The sequence below is a fragment of the Thalassophryne amazonica genome, chromosome 10 (assembly GCF_902500255.1).
Source record: "Thalassophryne amazonica chromosome 10, fThaAma1.1, whole genome shotgun sequence".
Classification (NCBI taxonomy): Eukaryota; Metazoa; Chordata; class Actinopteri; order Batrachoidiformes; family Batrachoididae; genus Thalassophryne; species Thalassophryne amazonica.
In genome coordinates this window covers 67,030,198-67,047,754 of record NC_047112.1, presented here as the reverse complement: position 1 = coordinate 67,047,754, position 17,557 = coordinate 67,030,198, and the positions used below count along the sequence as shown (strand labels likewise).

The 17,557-nt window shown below is 44.0% G+C and overlaps 1 protein-coding gene across 5 annotated transcripts in view; it reads right to left on the bottom strand.

The window, feature by feature from the left end:
• The window catches only part of eps15l1a (epidermal growth factor receptor pathway substrate 15-like 1a), a 260,935-nt gene that overhangs the window by 182,734 nt on the left and 60,644 nt on the right, over positions 1–17,557 (bottom strand). For all 5 annotated transcript variants that reach the window (XM_034180180.1, XM_034180179.1, XM_034180181.1 and 2 more), the window contains exons 7-8: positions 6,234–6,359; positions 4,395–4,454 (exon numbers count right to left, since the gene is read on the bottom strand). In XM_034180180.1, the coding sequence (XP_034036071.1) occupies positions 4,395–4,454; positions 6,234–6,359 (186 nt within the window). The remainder of the gene's footprint in view (positions 1–4,394; positions 4,455–6,233; positions 6,360–17,557) is intronic.

Sequence of the window (17,557 nt, the reverse complement as noted above, 5' to 3'; positions counted from 1 at the left end):
CTGTCTTTCACGCATTCTCTCTCTATCGCTGTCTCTCTCTCTCCATCTCTCTCTCTGTCTTTCACGCATTCTCTCTCTATCGCTGTCTCTCTCTCTCCATCTCTCTCTCTCTCTCTGTCTTTCACGCATTCTCTCTCTATCGCTGTCTCTCTCTCCATCTCTCTCTCTGTCTTTCACGCATTCTCTCTCTATCGCTGTCTCTCTCTCTCCATCTCTCTCTCTGTCTTTCACGCATTCTCTCTCTATCGCTGTCTCTCTCTCTCCATCTCTCTCTCTCTCTCTCTCTGTCTTTGGTTGTCTCTCTCTCTCTCTCTCTCTCTGTCTCTCCCTCTCTCTGTCTCTGTCCCCAGCTCCAGCCAGAGCTGTCTTACAGGGGAAGGACGCTGGTGGTCAACACCCTGGCTGCCTCCTGTTTGTGGCATTGTTTCACTGTCCTGCAGCCTCTGGAACGAATATACGTACAGAGAAAGCTGGTGGATTTTTTATGGGACGGGAGGTACGGCGAGGGATCCCGCCACACTTCAGAGAAGCCCTGGAAATTGTTCACCACCGGTTCCTTCTATCAGAGCAGTGATCTTTACACGCTGCAGGACATCAACAGCTTCCTGGAAGATTCTTTTGGTTAATCCGTGAAAGTTGCGGATTATTTTCCTGATACAGAGAAATTTGTTAAATCTGTTAAAGTGTTGAGGGAGCTTGTTGGCTCCTCGACTTAACCACTGAGATTGTGCAGGGTAAGGTTCTGTTGGTCAGGGTTCAGGTCGAGGGGTGGCCTATGGTGTTTACAAATATTCACGCACACAATGAGGGCTCGGAGCGGGTGGGGTTATTCAAACACATGAGGGACATTTTAGTTCAACAGGATCCTGGTGACTGTTTGGTGTTGGGGGGGGGCACTTCAACTGCACTGTAGATATGTCACTGGATCGGGTTGGTGAGGAGCCACATTTGCAGTCGGTTTCTTCTCTGGCTGTTTTTTTTTTTTTTTTTTACATGAGGTGGATTTATTGGACACCTGGAGAGTCACACACCCACAGGACAGACAGTACACATGGGTTCGGGTTTCAGATGGGGTGGTGTCCGCAGCCAGGCTTGACTGGATTTATATGTCACACTCTTTCAGGAACAGATTACGCAGGAGTTTCATTCAGCCAGTTGGTTTTTTAGATCATCATCTCATCACCACAGAAATAGTCCACTCACACTTACTGGAAGTTCAACACCAAACTTTTGCATGACAGGGCTTTTTGTGTTTTATTTGAATCTTTTTGGGGTTTCTGGAGGGGTAGGAAGGAGGCAGGTCTTGGGTATGACCAGTGGTGGGCACACTTCCGATAATCCAATAACCGATAATTATCGAAGATAAAGTTTTCATTATCTGATTATCTTTTCAGATAACTTTGAAAACCATTATCGGACTAATTATCTTCCGATAAATTTTTGTCCGATAACTTTTAGACCGTTAACATGGTAAACAAAGGTGAACAGACGTGTAGTTCTACCCTCTAAAAACGAAGGAGAGCTGGTTCTAGAAGAAACTGCTCTATCCTCTGCAGTCAAAAGAGAACTGGTCACAAAAAAACGCATTTCTTTTAACACCATACTGATACAGGGCCAATATCACCCAAGTCATCTAGAGGCATACATTTTTAACTTATGGTTCAAATTTTAACCAAACTTATTTCAGACAAGTAATTTAAATTAATGTCACTTCTGAAGTTTTATAAAGTGAAAATATCAGATATATGTTTTAGTTTTAAAGTAATGCGCAAATTTTTAAGGTTTTAGTGTGGGCATGCTGTGCTCAGCAGTGCATTATGGGTAGGATTGGGTAATCCCAGTACAGTAATCTCAGTACGTTCACGACAGGAGAATGCATTTGAGACATTCTGATCAGGACAACAGCATTAAACTCTAGTGCCTAAAACTCTCGTGAATATATTCTCTGGGTTTATAGACGCTATTTTTGTGTTTGCTTTTATTAAATTCCACGCATCTTAAATGTAGCAAGTAGCAACACAGATTATCTGGAATTTTGTTTTGGCACGTTTTCAAGGTCTCTACTGCCATCTACTGGCCAGTAGTGTTCATGGCAGTGCTCAGACTCAGGCTGGGCAGACACTGTACCACAGAACCACACAGTGTAAACGTTCAGAGCTCCCGATTTATGTTCTCACACACGTACGTTCAAAAACCACACGCTGGACTTGTGTTTCCAGAAGCAAAACATAAACAGATGCTTTTTTTCAAACTTAAGTTACAAAAACTCTCGATGGGAGACATCAAAGTAAAAAAAAAAAACATTACAAGACAGGTCTGCAGTGTTTGCACAGGCACAAGAATATCAAACAGGTTTGATTTTCATCTGACCATATGATTGGCGATCAGGAGGTGGTCATGAGATGTTAAAAGCAGCTCGTTACTCCATGTATACTAAACGATGCAGGATGCGCGATTAACCTGAAACTCGGTGTGATCCAAAAAATTCTCACACGAATGAAAAATCAGCTGAAAAAGGGCCAAAACACGCACTGGCACCAGTAGTTGGCAGTGTTCTATTTGACACCGGTTATATCAGACGGTTATCTAATTACAACTTGGCTTTTTTTATTTTTATTTTTTGAAAATGGCTGTTTTTTTTTTTACAAATAAAAAATGGCATATTTTCAAAAGCACATTTATCTGTAAACACCAATACATGACCCACCTCACATTAATGTGTTGGTTTACATAAAATTAATCAACCAATCAGTGTAGCGGAGGCACATTTTACCCAGAATGCCATCTGTCTGTGTTTGTTACAAAACTTTAGAATTAGTGCATTATTCAACATTAAAAGATATATGTTATACCTTAACTTTGCCTAAATGACAGAATTGACATTAATGGAGTTATTCTATCAGTATTAATTTTATTTATACACCAAACCATAAGTCAGCAGGGCTTTATTTTCCAAGACTTCGGCCTGATGGCAGCGCAGTGATTGGGCAGAGTTGAGCTTTCTGGCTTCTTTCAGTGGCGTCTGTGCTGGAAGCCATGTAGTAAACTGGAGCTGCCAGCAGGGGGCAGGACGCTGAAAGATAAAAGTGCTGACTCATTGTTTGGGTCTGTTGTCACTTTTGATGCTTCCAAAAGCGATTGTGGTGTTAAACTATTAAGCTGTCAAAATCAGCTTAATAGTTGCAATTATACTGGAGACAATACTGGAATTTATCGGTTATCGGTTATCTGTAACTTCCGATACATTTTTGGGTGGTTTATCATTTTATCTTTATCGAAGATAACTTTTCAGTTATCTGATTATCTGTTATCGAAGTTAATTGTTTGGTTATCTGTGCCCACCACTGGGTATGACAAACATCTGTTTCTCCTACATCGGTGGGACGTCATCGGGACGCGTACCTCTGGTTTTTACCGGTCAGTTCTCCAGGCATGGCAGGTCCTCACTGTGAACAGGGACAACGTAGGCACACCTGGGATGTGGCTGTTTGAGGAGCTTCTTTTCTTCAATGACTTTGTTAGTGCTCCCTGATTGTCCTCTGCCACTCTGCAGTCCTGCCTGAGGGAGGCGGGGTGCACCAAATTGGGCCATCTACAGCGCGCGTCTGTTGTGAGGTTGGCGGAGTCGGCAGGAGTTCGGTCCTCCAGGATGCTGCTCAGCGTGGTGGAAGAGGTTTGTACTTCCCTGCCAAGGCCCCACAGAGCGTTTGCTGAGAACCGTACTCTGTCTGAACAGTGGGATGATGAATGTGAGGACGTGTTCCCCTCTCTGACGGTCTCGCCTGCTGTGGGGGCGTGGCAGGAGGAGCAGGGGGTTGTCCTGTCTCTCATGTTTATGCTGAAGGCACTCTTGGCAGCCCAGATCAGAGTGGACTTCCAGTTTTATGTTCTGAATGATAACGTGGACACGTCCAGGGACACATGGTGCATAAATAACATTCTCTCATCAGTGCAAAATGGGAGTTTGGTGCTCCATTTCTGATGCCTGTCGGCGGTGTCCATGTTGGTGGACGCTGACATAAAAAAAAAAATTATGATGGAAGTGATATAACTTAACTGTTGTGAATAAAGCTGTGTTTTAAAATTCAAATACTCTCTCTCTCTCCATCTCTCTCTCTCTGTCTTTCGCAGTCTCTCTCTCTCTCTCTCTCTCTCTCCATCTCTCTCTCTCGCTGTCTTTCACAGTCTCTCTCTGTCTCTCCTTTTCAGACAGACGTCTTGATTGTTTGCTCAGTGCTGATGAATAATTTGTGTCAAATAAGAACTCGTCTGGACCAGTCGCTCCGTGAGCCATGTGTCCGGACAGCTGAGCCCCGAAGTCCAACAAGGAAAACTGCACTGAGACATGCAGGACACGTCTGTCCACAAGGACGTTCATGATGTGACTCACTCACCACGGCAAATTCTTCTTTGTCCAGATGGCCATCTTTATCGATGTCACTCAGGTCCCAAACCTGGCAGCGGAAAAGAAAAAAGCGTCAATGATCAATCAATCAATAATTCATGGATGTTACGATTACATGGTCATTTACAACCATACTTGGAGTGGGCCACATGGACAAAACATCTCCAGATGTTTTGTGGCTCTGACTATGATGATATTCTTCAAATGTCTTTGTAAAAGTTTCCTCATCTACGTTATTTGTTGCTGGGCAATGCCGTGGACAGAGACTGTCGGTAATGACGCGGACAGAGACCATCGGCAATGACGCAGATAGACGCAGTCGGCAATGACGCAGACAGAGACCGTCGGCAATGATGCAGACAGAGACAGTTAATAATGAAGCGGACAGACAGAGTCTAATGACGTGGACAGATACAGTCGGGAACGACGTGGACAGAGACAGTCGGTAATGACGTGCACAGAGACAGTCGGTAATGACGTGCACAGAGACAGTTGGTAATGACGTGGACAGAGACAGTGGACAAAATAAAGTTGACTGTTTTTGTTGAGCAGGTTCTTCAACATGTTACAGACCATAGCGAGCTCAGCTCGAACTGCCCCCCCCACACACGCACACGAGTACATACACATGTATATACACACACACACACACACACGCACACATATATACACGCATTCACACACATATACATACACGCGCGCGCGCGCACACACACACACATACACACACACATACATGCACACACTCTCCAGAGAGGTTGACCCCCACTGAGAAACTAAATTGTCACAGTCGAGTGCGAGACTGCTAATGGGAGGTCATGTGACTGTGAATGTCTGCTCCGGGGCTATGTTGCCAGATAGAGCTGATTATTTCAAGTCCAAAGGCTGATCAAAGCCACCTTCAGCCCACAAAATAAATTTCAAAGCCGCCCAATCTGGCAACATCACAGTCATATGAAACATCATTAAAACATCAATCGCGATATCGTGTAGAACATTTATCGCACACTGCTACACTACACCTGCCCGTCATCCAGAGCATTTTTTCTCTTCACAGCTCGAGACTGATTATTTATTTTCTGATGCTGCGAACGATCTGATTGACACCTCTGACACAGACAAAAACAACTGTCGGACCACTAAGTCTCAGTGCAGCTTTTCTACTAAAATATAATAATCATAATAATCTATCCTTAATATAACTCAATAGACTTGAAACCTACTGAGGAATCTGTTGTTGGATTCTCTCTTGGTTGACATGTTTAGCCAATAAATAATATGGTAACATGCCCTCTGCAGGAGAATGTGGGGTACCCCAGAGTTGTGTTTCAGGTCCTCTGCTGTTCTCATTTGACATAACACTTCCTGGACAGATATTCTGAAGCTATGTGCAGCATTCACCATACACCCAATATTATTATTTTCATATTACCAAGTCCAAGAAGTCATGATTTTTATGAATTAATACTCCTCATAGTTTGTCCCGTTACTTAAGGCACCTGAAAACAGATGGACAGTGAATAAAAATGTGTAATTCCCAAATGTTTAATGTAACATTTCAGAATTCAAGCTGAAAGTCAACGCTGTGAGAAAATCTGGACTGTCTGGTTTTAACTCAGTTATTGTGAAGAGAGGCACAATACTTATGGACCAGACTGTGGACTTGAAGATTTCACTGTAAATCAACACTCTTCAGAATATGCATTCATTTGGAGCAAAATCTGAATTGCAAGTGCTGCATTTTAAGTCCAGTCCAACAAGAAAGCAGAAATATGTGCATTTTAAACTCGACCAAACTGGAGCCAGTTCAAGAAGTGGGGGGACGTACCTTGCCAAGGATGTCCAGAGGGAGCTTGGAGTTGATGAGGACTGGTTTGACCTTGTCTCCTGACAGCAGTCCATTTACTGGAGCCAAGCTTTCAAAGATCCCGTCAAACTTGCTCTTCTCCTCAGGCTGCAAGCAGGAGAAGACAATCAGTACTGGACTGGACTCTGAGGATATGAGACATGAGATCAGCTGTTTGGTTTGGAAAGGAAATAAGGACAGCCTGGTTTTCCCATCCAGGTCATTTCTATGAAAACTTCCATAGGACCTCCTTTACTTCCAGGATTTCTCTTTATTTTCTATTTATTTAATTAATATAGCGCCAAATCACAACAAAGCTGCTTCACAGTGCCTCACACAAGTAAGGTTTAACCTTACCAAGCCCTAGAGCAAGCACACAGGTGACACTGGTAAGGAAAAACTCTAATGATATTGAGGAAGAAACCTTGAGCAGACCAGACTCAAAGGATTTTAACAAATTTTTACAATGTTGAATAAACAGGAAACAGGAAATCAAAACAACATGACATAATAACAAAAGAATATGTCTTTGATGAGAAGTCCATGCAGGCAGTTATGCCACAGGCAGGGGTCATCAAGCAGTCCTCATGCTGTCAGTGGGAATGTTCGCACATCAATGTCCATTCCAAACGAAGACTTCAGTGTGCAGTCTGTCAGTCTGGCACCCTGTCTTCAGTAGCCATCCCGCTATCCATACCTTGGACACAGAGAACAAGAGCAGCATCAGTCAGCCAGAAAAACTACACCTAAGGTATAATTCATCAGCAGTAAACCAAAAAGAAAGGAGAGAAAATACTAAGGTGATCGCCAGCCACTAGCCCTAAGCTTCACCAACAGACCCAGAATTTAGATAAAGTTGAGGCTGCAGCCTGCTCCGTTTCCTAATAAAATGAATTTAAAAGGGAAGGAAGCACAGCACCATACTATGCCAGTATGCTAGCCATACGAAAGGGAAAATAACTGCATCTTAAGTCTGGACTTGAAAGTCTCTACAGAATCTGACTGTTTTACTGATGCAGGGAGATCATTCCACAGAGCAGAGGCACAATAAGAGAAAGCTCTGTGACTTGGAGACTTCTTATTATTCACCCTAGGGACACAAAGTAGTCCTGCACCCTGAGAATGCAGAGTCCAGGCCGGTACACAGGGTTTAATTAGGTCAGCTAAGCCACAATTAAACCTAGGTCAGTTAAAATCCAACCCCAGAGGGACAGGAAGCCAGTGAAGAGCCGCCAAAATGGGTACAATATGGTCAAACTTTCTGCTTCCTGTCAAGAGTCTGGCAGGAGCATTCTGAAACAACTGGAGCCCCCTAATGCTGGATTGCGGCATTCCAGAAAATAGAACATTGCAGTAGTCCAATCTAGAAGAGACAAACGCATAGATCAGGGTTTCAGCATCAGCCATGGACAGGATGGGACAAATCTTCGCTATATTTCGCAGGTGGAAGAAAGCAGTCCTCGTAATATCTCTAATGTGGAGGTCAAAGGACAACGTAGGATCAAAAATTACCCCAAGGTTCCTCACTTTGTCAGTGTGATGTATGACACACGAGCCTAGGCCAAGCGTTAACTGGTCAAATTGATGCTGATGTCTCACTGGACCAAGAACCATCATTTTAGTCTTGTCCGAGTTTAAAAGTAAGAAATTGCTTGACATCCAGCTTTTCACTGATGCAAGGCAATCATCTAAGGATTTTATGTGGATGAGATTACCATCAGTTATCGGCATGTATAACTGAGTATCATCAGCACAGCAGTGAAAGGTAATCCCAAAACGCCGCAATATGTGCTCAAGGGAGAAATGCAGGGAGCCTAAGACGGACCCCTGTGGAATCCCAAATTTCATGTCACTAAGGTTAGAGGTAGTGTTACTGCACAAAATACAGTGTGAACAACTGGTCAAGTATGACGTCAACAATGCAAGGGCACTTCCAGTAATCCCAAAATGATTCTCCAGCCTATCAAGTAGAATATGATGATCCACGGTATCAAACACAGCACTGAGCTCTAACAGCACCAGAACCATAGTGGTGTCTGAATCCATTGCAAGCAGAAGCTCATTCACTACTTTAGTGAGAGATGCCTCTGTGGAATGATATTTTCTAAAAGCAGACTGCAGTGGCTCAAAAAGATTATTTTCAGTAAGGTGGTCCATGAGCCGCTGTAAACCACTTTTTCCAGAATTGTAGAGCAAAATGATAAATTTGATATTGGCCTATAATTTTTCAGGGGTCAAGATTAGAGTTCTTAAGTAATGGTTTAACCCCCTACCACCCACCTCATTTTGGCTTGTCAGTATCTCACAAATAAAAAGTGAAATTTCCCATCGATGGGATATACAGCCTTAGAAGGGGTTAATCACTGCAGATTTGAAACATTTAGGAACAGATCCAGAAGTTAATGAGAGATTAATAATTTCCAGCACAGTCAGCCCAAGAGTGGGCCACAGGTCCTTAAACAGTTTTGTTGGTATCGGGGTCAATTAAGCAGGTTGTGCTTATAGTAGACGTTACAAGTTTCGTCAGCACGCCTAGTGAGATACTATCAAATTCTGTAAATCTAGGTAATACCTCAGTAATGGCAGCCCCCTCAATAGCAGGGTGTAGTGGCTGGGTTAAGGCATGCTGGGATATGTTTAACCTAATGTCTTCTATTTTCTTTTCAAAGTATTCCAGGCAATCTTGTGCCGTAAAAGGAATCCTAATACATCCATAATGTCCATAAATTATTTGTAGAGGCCTGTCCATTGAAGTGCCAGCCCACCTGAGCTCCCTCTAAAGCCGCATTCACACCGCACGCAACGCGAACGACGGCGGCAACAGGTTGCCATGTAATCCCTATGGAAGGACGCATTGTGGCGCCATAAAAGTTCAAGCCACGCAACACGACACGATGGATGCAAATTAAGTGATTGTGAGCAATTGGCACGTTTGTGGCGCGATATCGCGTCGCCCTCCTCCCCAAGTTGAAAAATCTAAACTTTTTCGTCTTGTCGCGCCACTATGACCAATCAGGGACTGGATATGTAGTGATGTGAAGATATCTGGAGCTTATACTTGATGTGGACATGTCCTGTGTCTGGCACCCAGCCTGTGAGCAGGACTTATGACAGAGTTTGAGGGGAGAGCGAACAGCACCGCAGCAGCAGCAGCAGCAGCAGCAGCAGCTAGTTTTTTTTTTTCACGTGCACGCAAACGAATCATCTGTGAAGATAATTTTATTAACTACACAGATGTATGATAAAACAAATGGTGACTGGTTTATAACACAATGATGAGAGTTTGAGGGGAGAGAGAATGAGGAACTGCAGGGGCAGCCAGTTTTTTCTTTGTTTACATGTGCGTGCGCAAACAAATCGTCCGTGAAGATCATTTTAATAACTGCCCAGATGTATGATTAAACAAATGGTGACTGGTTTATAACACAATGATGACAGAGTTTGAGAGGAGAGCGAGCAGCAGCACAGCAGCAGCTAGTTTTTTTTTTCATGTGCACGCGAGAATGAATCGTCCATGAAGATGATTTTATTAACTATACAGATATATGATAAAACAAATGGTGACTGGTTTATAACACAACGATGAGAGTTTGAGGGGAGAGCGAGCAACACCACAGCAGCAGCTAGTTTTTTTTTTTTTCACGTGCGCGCGCGAATGAATGCTCCATGAAGATCATTTTATTAACTACACAGATGTATGATAAAACAAATGGTGACTGGTTTTTAACACAATGATGAGAGTTTGAGGGGTGAGAGAGTGAGGAACTGCAGGGGCAGCCAGTTTTTTTTCTTTGTTTACATGTGTGCGCAAACGAATCATCCGTGAAGATCATTGTATTAACTACACACATACAATGATGACAGAGTTTGAGGGGAGAGCGAGGAACCGCAGCGGCAGCCCGTTTTTTTTTTTTTTTTTGTTCGTATGTGCGTGTGCGAACGGGACAGGAGGTCCTCAAACTTGGTCCTGGAGAGGCAGAAGTACTGCTGAAAGCGGCCGTCATCCAGACGCAGCTCCTGCAGCAAATGATGAAACTCCCCAAATTGGGAACGTCTTATGAGGGTATTGTGAACCCAACAACGGTGCCGCTGGCGACGTTTGTCGGCTTTCCACAACAAATACAGCAGAGCAACTCACTCCGTGTGATCAAGGTCCACCATGTTGACTCGACGGCGAGCGGAATGGAAGCTCCTCCTATTTGATGACGCAGGTGAATTTTCGCAGTGAAAGTTTCCGCCCAAGCAGAGCGACACACCAGGCAATGGTGGTGCGTCCATTGGCAGGCGAAGGAAGCGAATTTGTGGCATCGTGTCGCGTGCAGTGTGAACGTGGCGTAAGAGAGTCAACTCAAAGCGAATATATACACTCAACAAAAATATAAACGCAACACTTTTGGTTTTGCTCCCATTTTGTATGAGATGAACTCAAAGATCTAAAACTTTTTCCACATACACAATATCACCATTTCCCTCAAATATTGTTCACAAACCAGTCTAAATCTGTGATAGTGACCACTTCTCCTTTGCTGAGATAGTCCATCCCACCTCACAGGTGTGCCATATCAAGATGTTGATTAGACACCATGATTAGTGCACAGGTGTGCCTTAGACTGCCCACAATAAAAGGCCACTCTGAAAGGTGCAGTTTTATCACACAGCACAATGCCACAGATGTTGCAAGATTTGAGGGAGCGTGCAATTGGCATGCTGACAGCAGGAATGTCAACCAGAGCTGTTGCACGTGTATTGAATGTTCATTTCTCTACCATAAGCCGACTCCAAAGGCGTTTCAGAGAATTTGGCAGTACATCCAACCAGCCTCACAAGCGCAGACCACGTGTAACCACACCAGCCCAGGACCTCCACATCCAGCATGTTCACCTCCAAGATCGTCTGAGACCAGCCACTCGGACAACTGCTGAAACAATCGGTTTGCATAACCAAAGAATTTCTGCACAAACTGTCAGAAACCGTCTCAGGGAAGGTCATCTGCATGCTCGTCGTCCTCATCGGGATCTCCACCTGACTACAGTTCGTCGTCGTAACCGACCTGGGGGGGAAATGCTCACATTCACTGGCGTTTGGCATGTTAGAGAGGTGTTCTCTTCACAGATGAATCCCGGTTCACACTGTCCAGGGCAGATGGCAGACAGCGTGTGTGGCGTCGTGTGGGTGAGCGGTTTTCTGATGTCAATGTTGTGGATCGAGTGGCCCATGGTGGCGGTGGGGTTATGGTATGGGCAGGCGTCTGTTATGGATGAAGAACACAGGTGCATTTTATTGATGGCATTTTGAATGCACAGAGATACCGTGACGAGATCCTGAGGCCCATTGTTGTGCCATACATCCAAGAACATCACCTCATGTTGCAGCAGGATAATGCACGGCCCCATGTTGCAAGGATCTGTACACAATTCTTGGAAGCTGAAAATGCCCCAGTTCTTGCATGGCCGGCATATTCACTGGACATGTCACCCATTGAGCATGTTTGGGATGCTCTGGACCAGCGTATACGACAGCGTGTACTAGTTCCTGCCAATATCCAGCAACTTTGCACAGCCATTGAAGAGGAGTGGACCAACATTCCACAGGCCACAATTGACAACCTGATCAACTCTATGCGAAGGAGATGTGTTGCACTGCATGAGGCAAATGGTGGTCACACCAGATACTGACTGGTATCCCCCCCAATAAAACAAAACTGCACCTTTCAGAGTGGCCTTTTATTGTGGGCAGTCTAAGGCACACCTGTGCACTAATCATGGTGTCTAATCAGCATCTTGATATGGCACACCTGTGAGGTGGGATGGATTATCTCAGCAAAGGAGAAGTGCTCACTATCACAGATTTAGCTGGTTTGTGAACGATATTTGAGGGAAATGGTGATATTGTGTATGTGGAAAAAGTTTTAGATCTTTGAGTTCATCTCATACAAAATGGGAGCAAAACCAAAAGTGTTGCATTTATATACACTCAACAAAAATATAAAGCAAACTTTTGGTCACCCTCCTCTCTGGCAGATGGCTGAGATCCATCAAAGATACAAAAACAGCTTCTTTATGTCCACAGATAGACTAATAAATAATGCCAGAGACCCCCATTTACCCTTCCCCTCCACATCCCACAAAGTAGAGATTGATCATCCCTGCACTGAAAGGTGCTGTACATCTGCATGCCTTTGCACAGCCCCATTCAACTATGTTATATTTATTTGACAGTGAACATAGTTTTACCTATTTGTTTATTTGTCTATTTGACTCCTTTACTTCTTACAGAAGTATTTTTTCCTTTACGGGAAGTTGCACTTGAGACCAGAGGCTCCTCGGTTCAAATCCCAGCCTGACTGGAAAAATACCAAGGGCCCTTGGGCAAGGTCCTTAATCCCCTTGTTGCTCCCGGTGTGTAGTGAGTGCCTTGTATGTCAGCACTCTCACACTGGGGTGAATGTGAGGCATTGTTTGTAAAGCGCTTTGTGCGTCTGATGCAGATGGAAAAGCGCTACATAAATGCAGTCCATTTACCATTTGACTTTTCCTTTTCTTTTCATTGTTGTTTATGCACCAATGAGACCAGATCAAATTCCTTGTACGTCAGAACTTACTTGGCAATAAATCTGATTCTGATTCTTCTTCTCCCATAGAAGGGGTGAGGAATGAGATGTGCCTTCAGGGGCCCCAGGAGGGCAGCAGTGAGCACATTTCACTTCAATTTACAGGTAACATTTGCTGATTTCTCCAAATGCACTTCTTGTAGCCATAACATAAAACATTGCTATGATAACTGTGCGTGGGTGTGTCTGTCTGTCTGTGTCAGACATCGACATCAAGCTTTTTAGTGTACTTGTCCATAGGACAACTAACCCTGACAGTTTACTTGTCCTATAGGAAAAGTTGGTTGTCCGGACAACCCGTGACTGAGATTCAAATTAAATATTTATCACATGTACCGTACTTTGCTCTGACTTGTCACTTAATAAAAACCGCTCATACTTCTTTTGTTTGTAAGTACTTTAACTTTAATATTCCAACATAAGAATTGCAGCTGAAATAGAAAAATCATTACAGTTCAACATTTTCTGGGACTGAGATTCAGATTAAATATTTATCACATCTACTTTGCTGTGACATATCACTTCATAAAAAAGTTAATACTGTCACTCTCCTGTGTGGGTGGTAAAATTAAATTTCCAAAAAATAAATTTTATTACATATTGCATGCATAGCCTCTAGCCTTTTAATTCATTAACCAAGACATAGCTCATAATGTTTCTCTCCTGCGATTGTTCATAATTGGGGAAAAAATTAAAGTAATTTGTAAATGCCAATATGCATCTGCTTCTCTCCTGTGTGTTTTCTGAATTCATCACTGTTCAATGCATGATCATTTTCCAGTATGTATTTTATAAAGCAAATCAAATTATTTTATTTCAACATTCAAAAATGACTTACTGGTCCGCAATTGAAGGAAAATCCCGACAGACACGGCAGTATACGAGGTCTGTTAGAAAAGTATCCGACCTTTTTATTTTTTTCAAAAACCTGATGGATTTGAATCACATGTGCTTGCATGAGCCAACCTTGAACCTTCGTGCGCATGCGGAATTTTTTTCACGCCTGTCGGTTGCATCATTTGCTGGTAAGCAGCCTTTGTGTGAGGATGGGTGTAGTCTCGTCATTTTTTCTTTGCAAGGAAATGGCGGAACAACTGGAGCAGCGCGACTGCATCAAATTTTGCCAGAAACTGGGCGACAGCCAGGTGGAAACCATTGGGATTATTCAGACGGCTTTCGGTTACGATCCTATGGGCATCACACAGATTAAGGAGCGGTACAACCGGTTTAAAGATGGCCGCACAACGGTGGAGAGCACGCCGCGCTCCGGGCGGCCATCAACATGCTGAAATGACCAGATAATTTCCAAAGTGAACGCTGTGATGATGTGGGACGCAAAAGCGCCACCGTGTTGAAGCCTCACAGGACATGTTGTAACATGCCCAGCTCTTCCACCATTCGGAAGATTCAGACGGCTTTCGGTGGCTTTTCAATCGTGTGACTATCCAAGAAATTGTGGACAAGGTGAGCATGTCACAACATGTCCTGTGAGGCTTCAACACGGTGGCGCTTTTGCTGCGCCATCCGGACCCGACGCCACAAGGGGGCGTTTGGGTACGATGCCCCCTCACGTCATCAACCTCGCCCCCTCGGATGTGAGAGTTATCAAAAATAAAAATAAAAAAGAAAGAAAAAGAAATACTGGAAAATATAGCGCCTCTCAGTTTCGCTGATTTTTTTAGTCCAATTTTGCATGTTTTTTATTTATTTAGTTATTTTTTTTTACAATGCATTGTGCTCTGCGTCCTCATCAAGCAGGCCGGTGTTCTGTCGAGATGACGGGACACCTGTTGCGGCACCGCGAAGGGAGAGTACGCGCATTGTGGTCTGTGGGTCTGTTTATAAGAATCTTCTCACCCAGAAGAAAAAAGTGCGCCAACAACTACCCATAAATGTGTTCTTCACTCGGAAAAAGACACCTGCAGCGAGGTGTGAGTGGAAAAAGGCGCAACAGTGGTGCAGCGCCAGGACGAAGAGGTGCGATCAGAGGAACTGTGAAATACTGGTCAGTCACTATTAATAATTTCTTACGTGTCCAACCTCGTAGGTTGATCGTTAAAATTAAATTTGTTAGTTCTAAAAGCCATCATAATTATTTATAGGAAAACGTTCTATTTTTATTTCTCAAACAAATGTTTGGGCCTGAAAACAGGTTGGTCTTATTTTTCTACTAAGGTTTGAACTTTGAGAGTGTTTACACACGAGAGAAAAGTGAGAAAATGTTAATGCCTGTTTGAGAAAAGTGTATAAAGTGTGTAGTGAGGGGTTTTACAGCCTTAAAACGTCTGTAATAACTGTAAAAAATAACGCTGTCTACTTCGTGGATTTCACCTATTGTGGGCTATTTTAGAACTTAACTCCTGCGATAAACGAGGGACCACTGTATATCTACATGAAAGGTTTATCTTTGACCCGTTGTGTGACTGTCATGCCCAACTGCGCTGTGTTTGCACTTGTGATGGAGGGCTGTATGTGGGGTTAATCTACTGTCTCGTGTCGTTTCTCAGATCAGCTGGTGGTTTGGTTTTGTGGTATGCAGGAGATCACTTGACCGAGGGTCTATACGTTCAAATAATAATTAAAAAAATACTGTCATCACTCTTTACTCTCAGTCAGTCTCTTACAACGATGTAGCCTAAATACACGAGCTTTCTAGGAGCGCACCCAATTCATTAAGCACGCTCAGAGGCAGGTACCCTCCGGTATGCACTTTTTTTTTGTGATAAACTCATCGCCCCTTAATATTTTTTTTCTGGCGCCGGGCCTGGCGCCATCAGCTTCGTGCCGAAGAATTTCGCTGCAACTCTTTTCATGGCCAAATCTTCTGTCACAGCGGAATGTGCCGAAAAAGTGCTGATGTCCACCTCTTCCTCAATTTCTCGGATAATCACACAACAGGTCCCACATCATCACAGCGTTCACTTTGGAAATGATCTGGTCATTTCAGCATGTTGATGGCCGCCCGGAGCACGGCTCGCTCTCCACCGTTGTGCGGCCGTCTTTAAACCGGTTGTACCGCTCCTTAATCTGTGTGATGCCCAGAGGATCGTAACCGAAAGCCGTCTGAATAATCCGAATGGTTTCCACCTGGCTGTTGCCCAGTTTCTGGCAAACTTTGATGTGGCGCTGCTCCAGTTGTTCCGCCATTTCCTTGCAAAGAAAAAACGACGAGAGACTCCACCCATCCTCACACAAAGGCTGCTTACCAGCAAATGACGCAATCGACAGGCGTGAAAAAACACATCACGCATGCGCACGAAGGTTCAAGGTTGGCGCATGCAAGCACACGTGATTCAAATCCATCAGGTTTTTGAAAAAAATAAAAAGGTCGGATAGTTTTCTAACAGACCTCGTATTGTGTTGTCCTCTTCCTTGTGACCCAGTCACGGATAATCCTGTGTCCCGCTACTCACAAACTTCTTCTCTCTTCCTTTCTCTTCATACCTCTTCTTTGAAGCGTCTACACTTGCAGGGGTTGATGCTTTGCATTTGACTGGCGCTTTCCCTGGTATCTGGCTCAGTTTCAGAGGTTTTAGAAAAAATATTCTGTTCAATATATTCTTCAAAAGGTGTGTTAATCGATGCGATGTTCGTTATCTAATGTTTCCCGCCACAGCATCTCACAAGAAGATGCTATGAACTAGAGAATGACACGGGAGTAGATACGAGGTCTATTAGAAAAGTATCTGACCTTATTTAAAAAAAAACAAAAAAAAAAAACATATGGATTTGAATCACGTGTGCTTGCGTGAGCTAACCTTGAACCTTCATGCGCATGCGTGATTTTTTTCACGCCTGTCGGTTGCATCATTTGCCTGTGAGCAGGCTTTGAGTAAAGAGTGGTCCAGCCCTCTCGGCGGATTTTCATTGTCAGGGAAATGGCTGAGAGACTGCCGCTTTGCTTGATCAAATTTTTTTTAGAAACTGTGAGGCACATCCATGTGGACACCATTCGAGAAATTCAGGTGGTTTTTGGTGAAAATTTTATGGGCTTCAAAGACATTAAGGGATGTTACTGTCCCTTTAAGGACGGCCCACAGCAGCTGTGGGGCGTGCCGCGCTCCAGCTGCCATCGACAGGCTAAGCGACCATTTCATTTCTAAACGGATCGCTCTGTGGATCCGTGACCATTGTGTGCAATTTCTCTGGTTATCACAGGAGCTGGACATCAACTATTTTCCTGCAGATTTCACTTTTAACAAGAGATTTTGTCATGGAAAGCCGAGCGGACGCTTCGCGCGTCATGATGGATTTGCTGCTGGACCGACACAAAACCACCTCCGTTTTGGTCTCACAGGACGGCTTTGAGATGGCATTCAGACAGCTGTCGGTGGTTTTTCAGTCGAGTGATTATCCAAGAAATTGTGGACGAGCCTGTACATGCCAGAACATGTTCTGTGACGCTTCATCACGGCGTTGCTTTGCGCGTCGCGGCACCCGCGACTCGCGGAATTCCTCCGCACATCTGTCTCAGTTTGCCGATAAAGTGCTGATGTCCACGTCTTTTCACAATTCCTGTGCTCGTCCAGATGACGTCCCGGATAAAACATAGTGTCCAGTTTGGAAATGAACGGCACATTCCACTTTTAACGAGGAGTTTTTGTCACAACGGCAAGAAAGACAAAGAACACCTCCGTTTCGGAGTGCCAGAAGGACAAGCTGGGACATGTCCAGCTCTCCACAATTTCTCTGATAC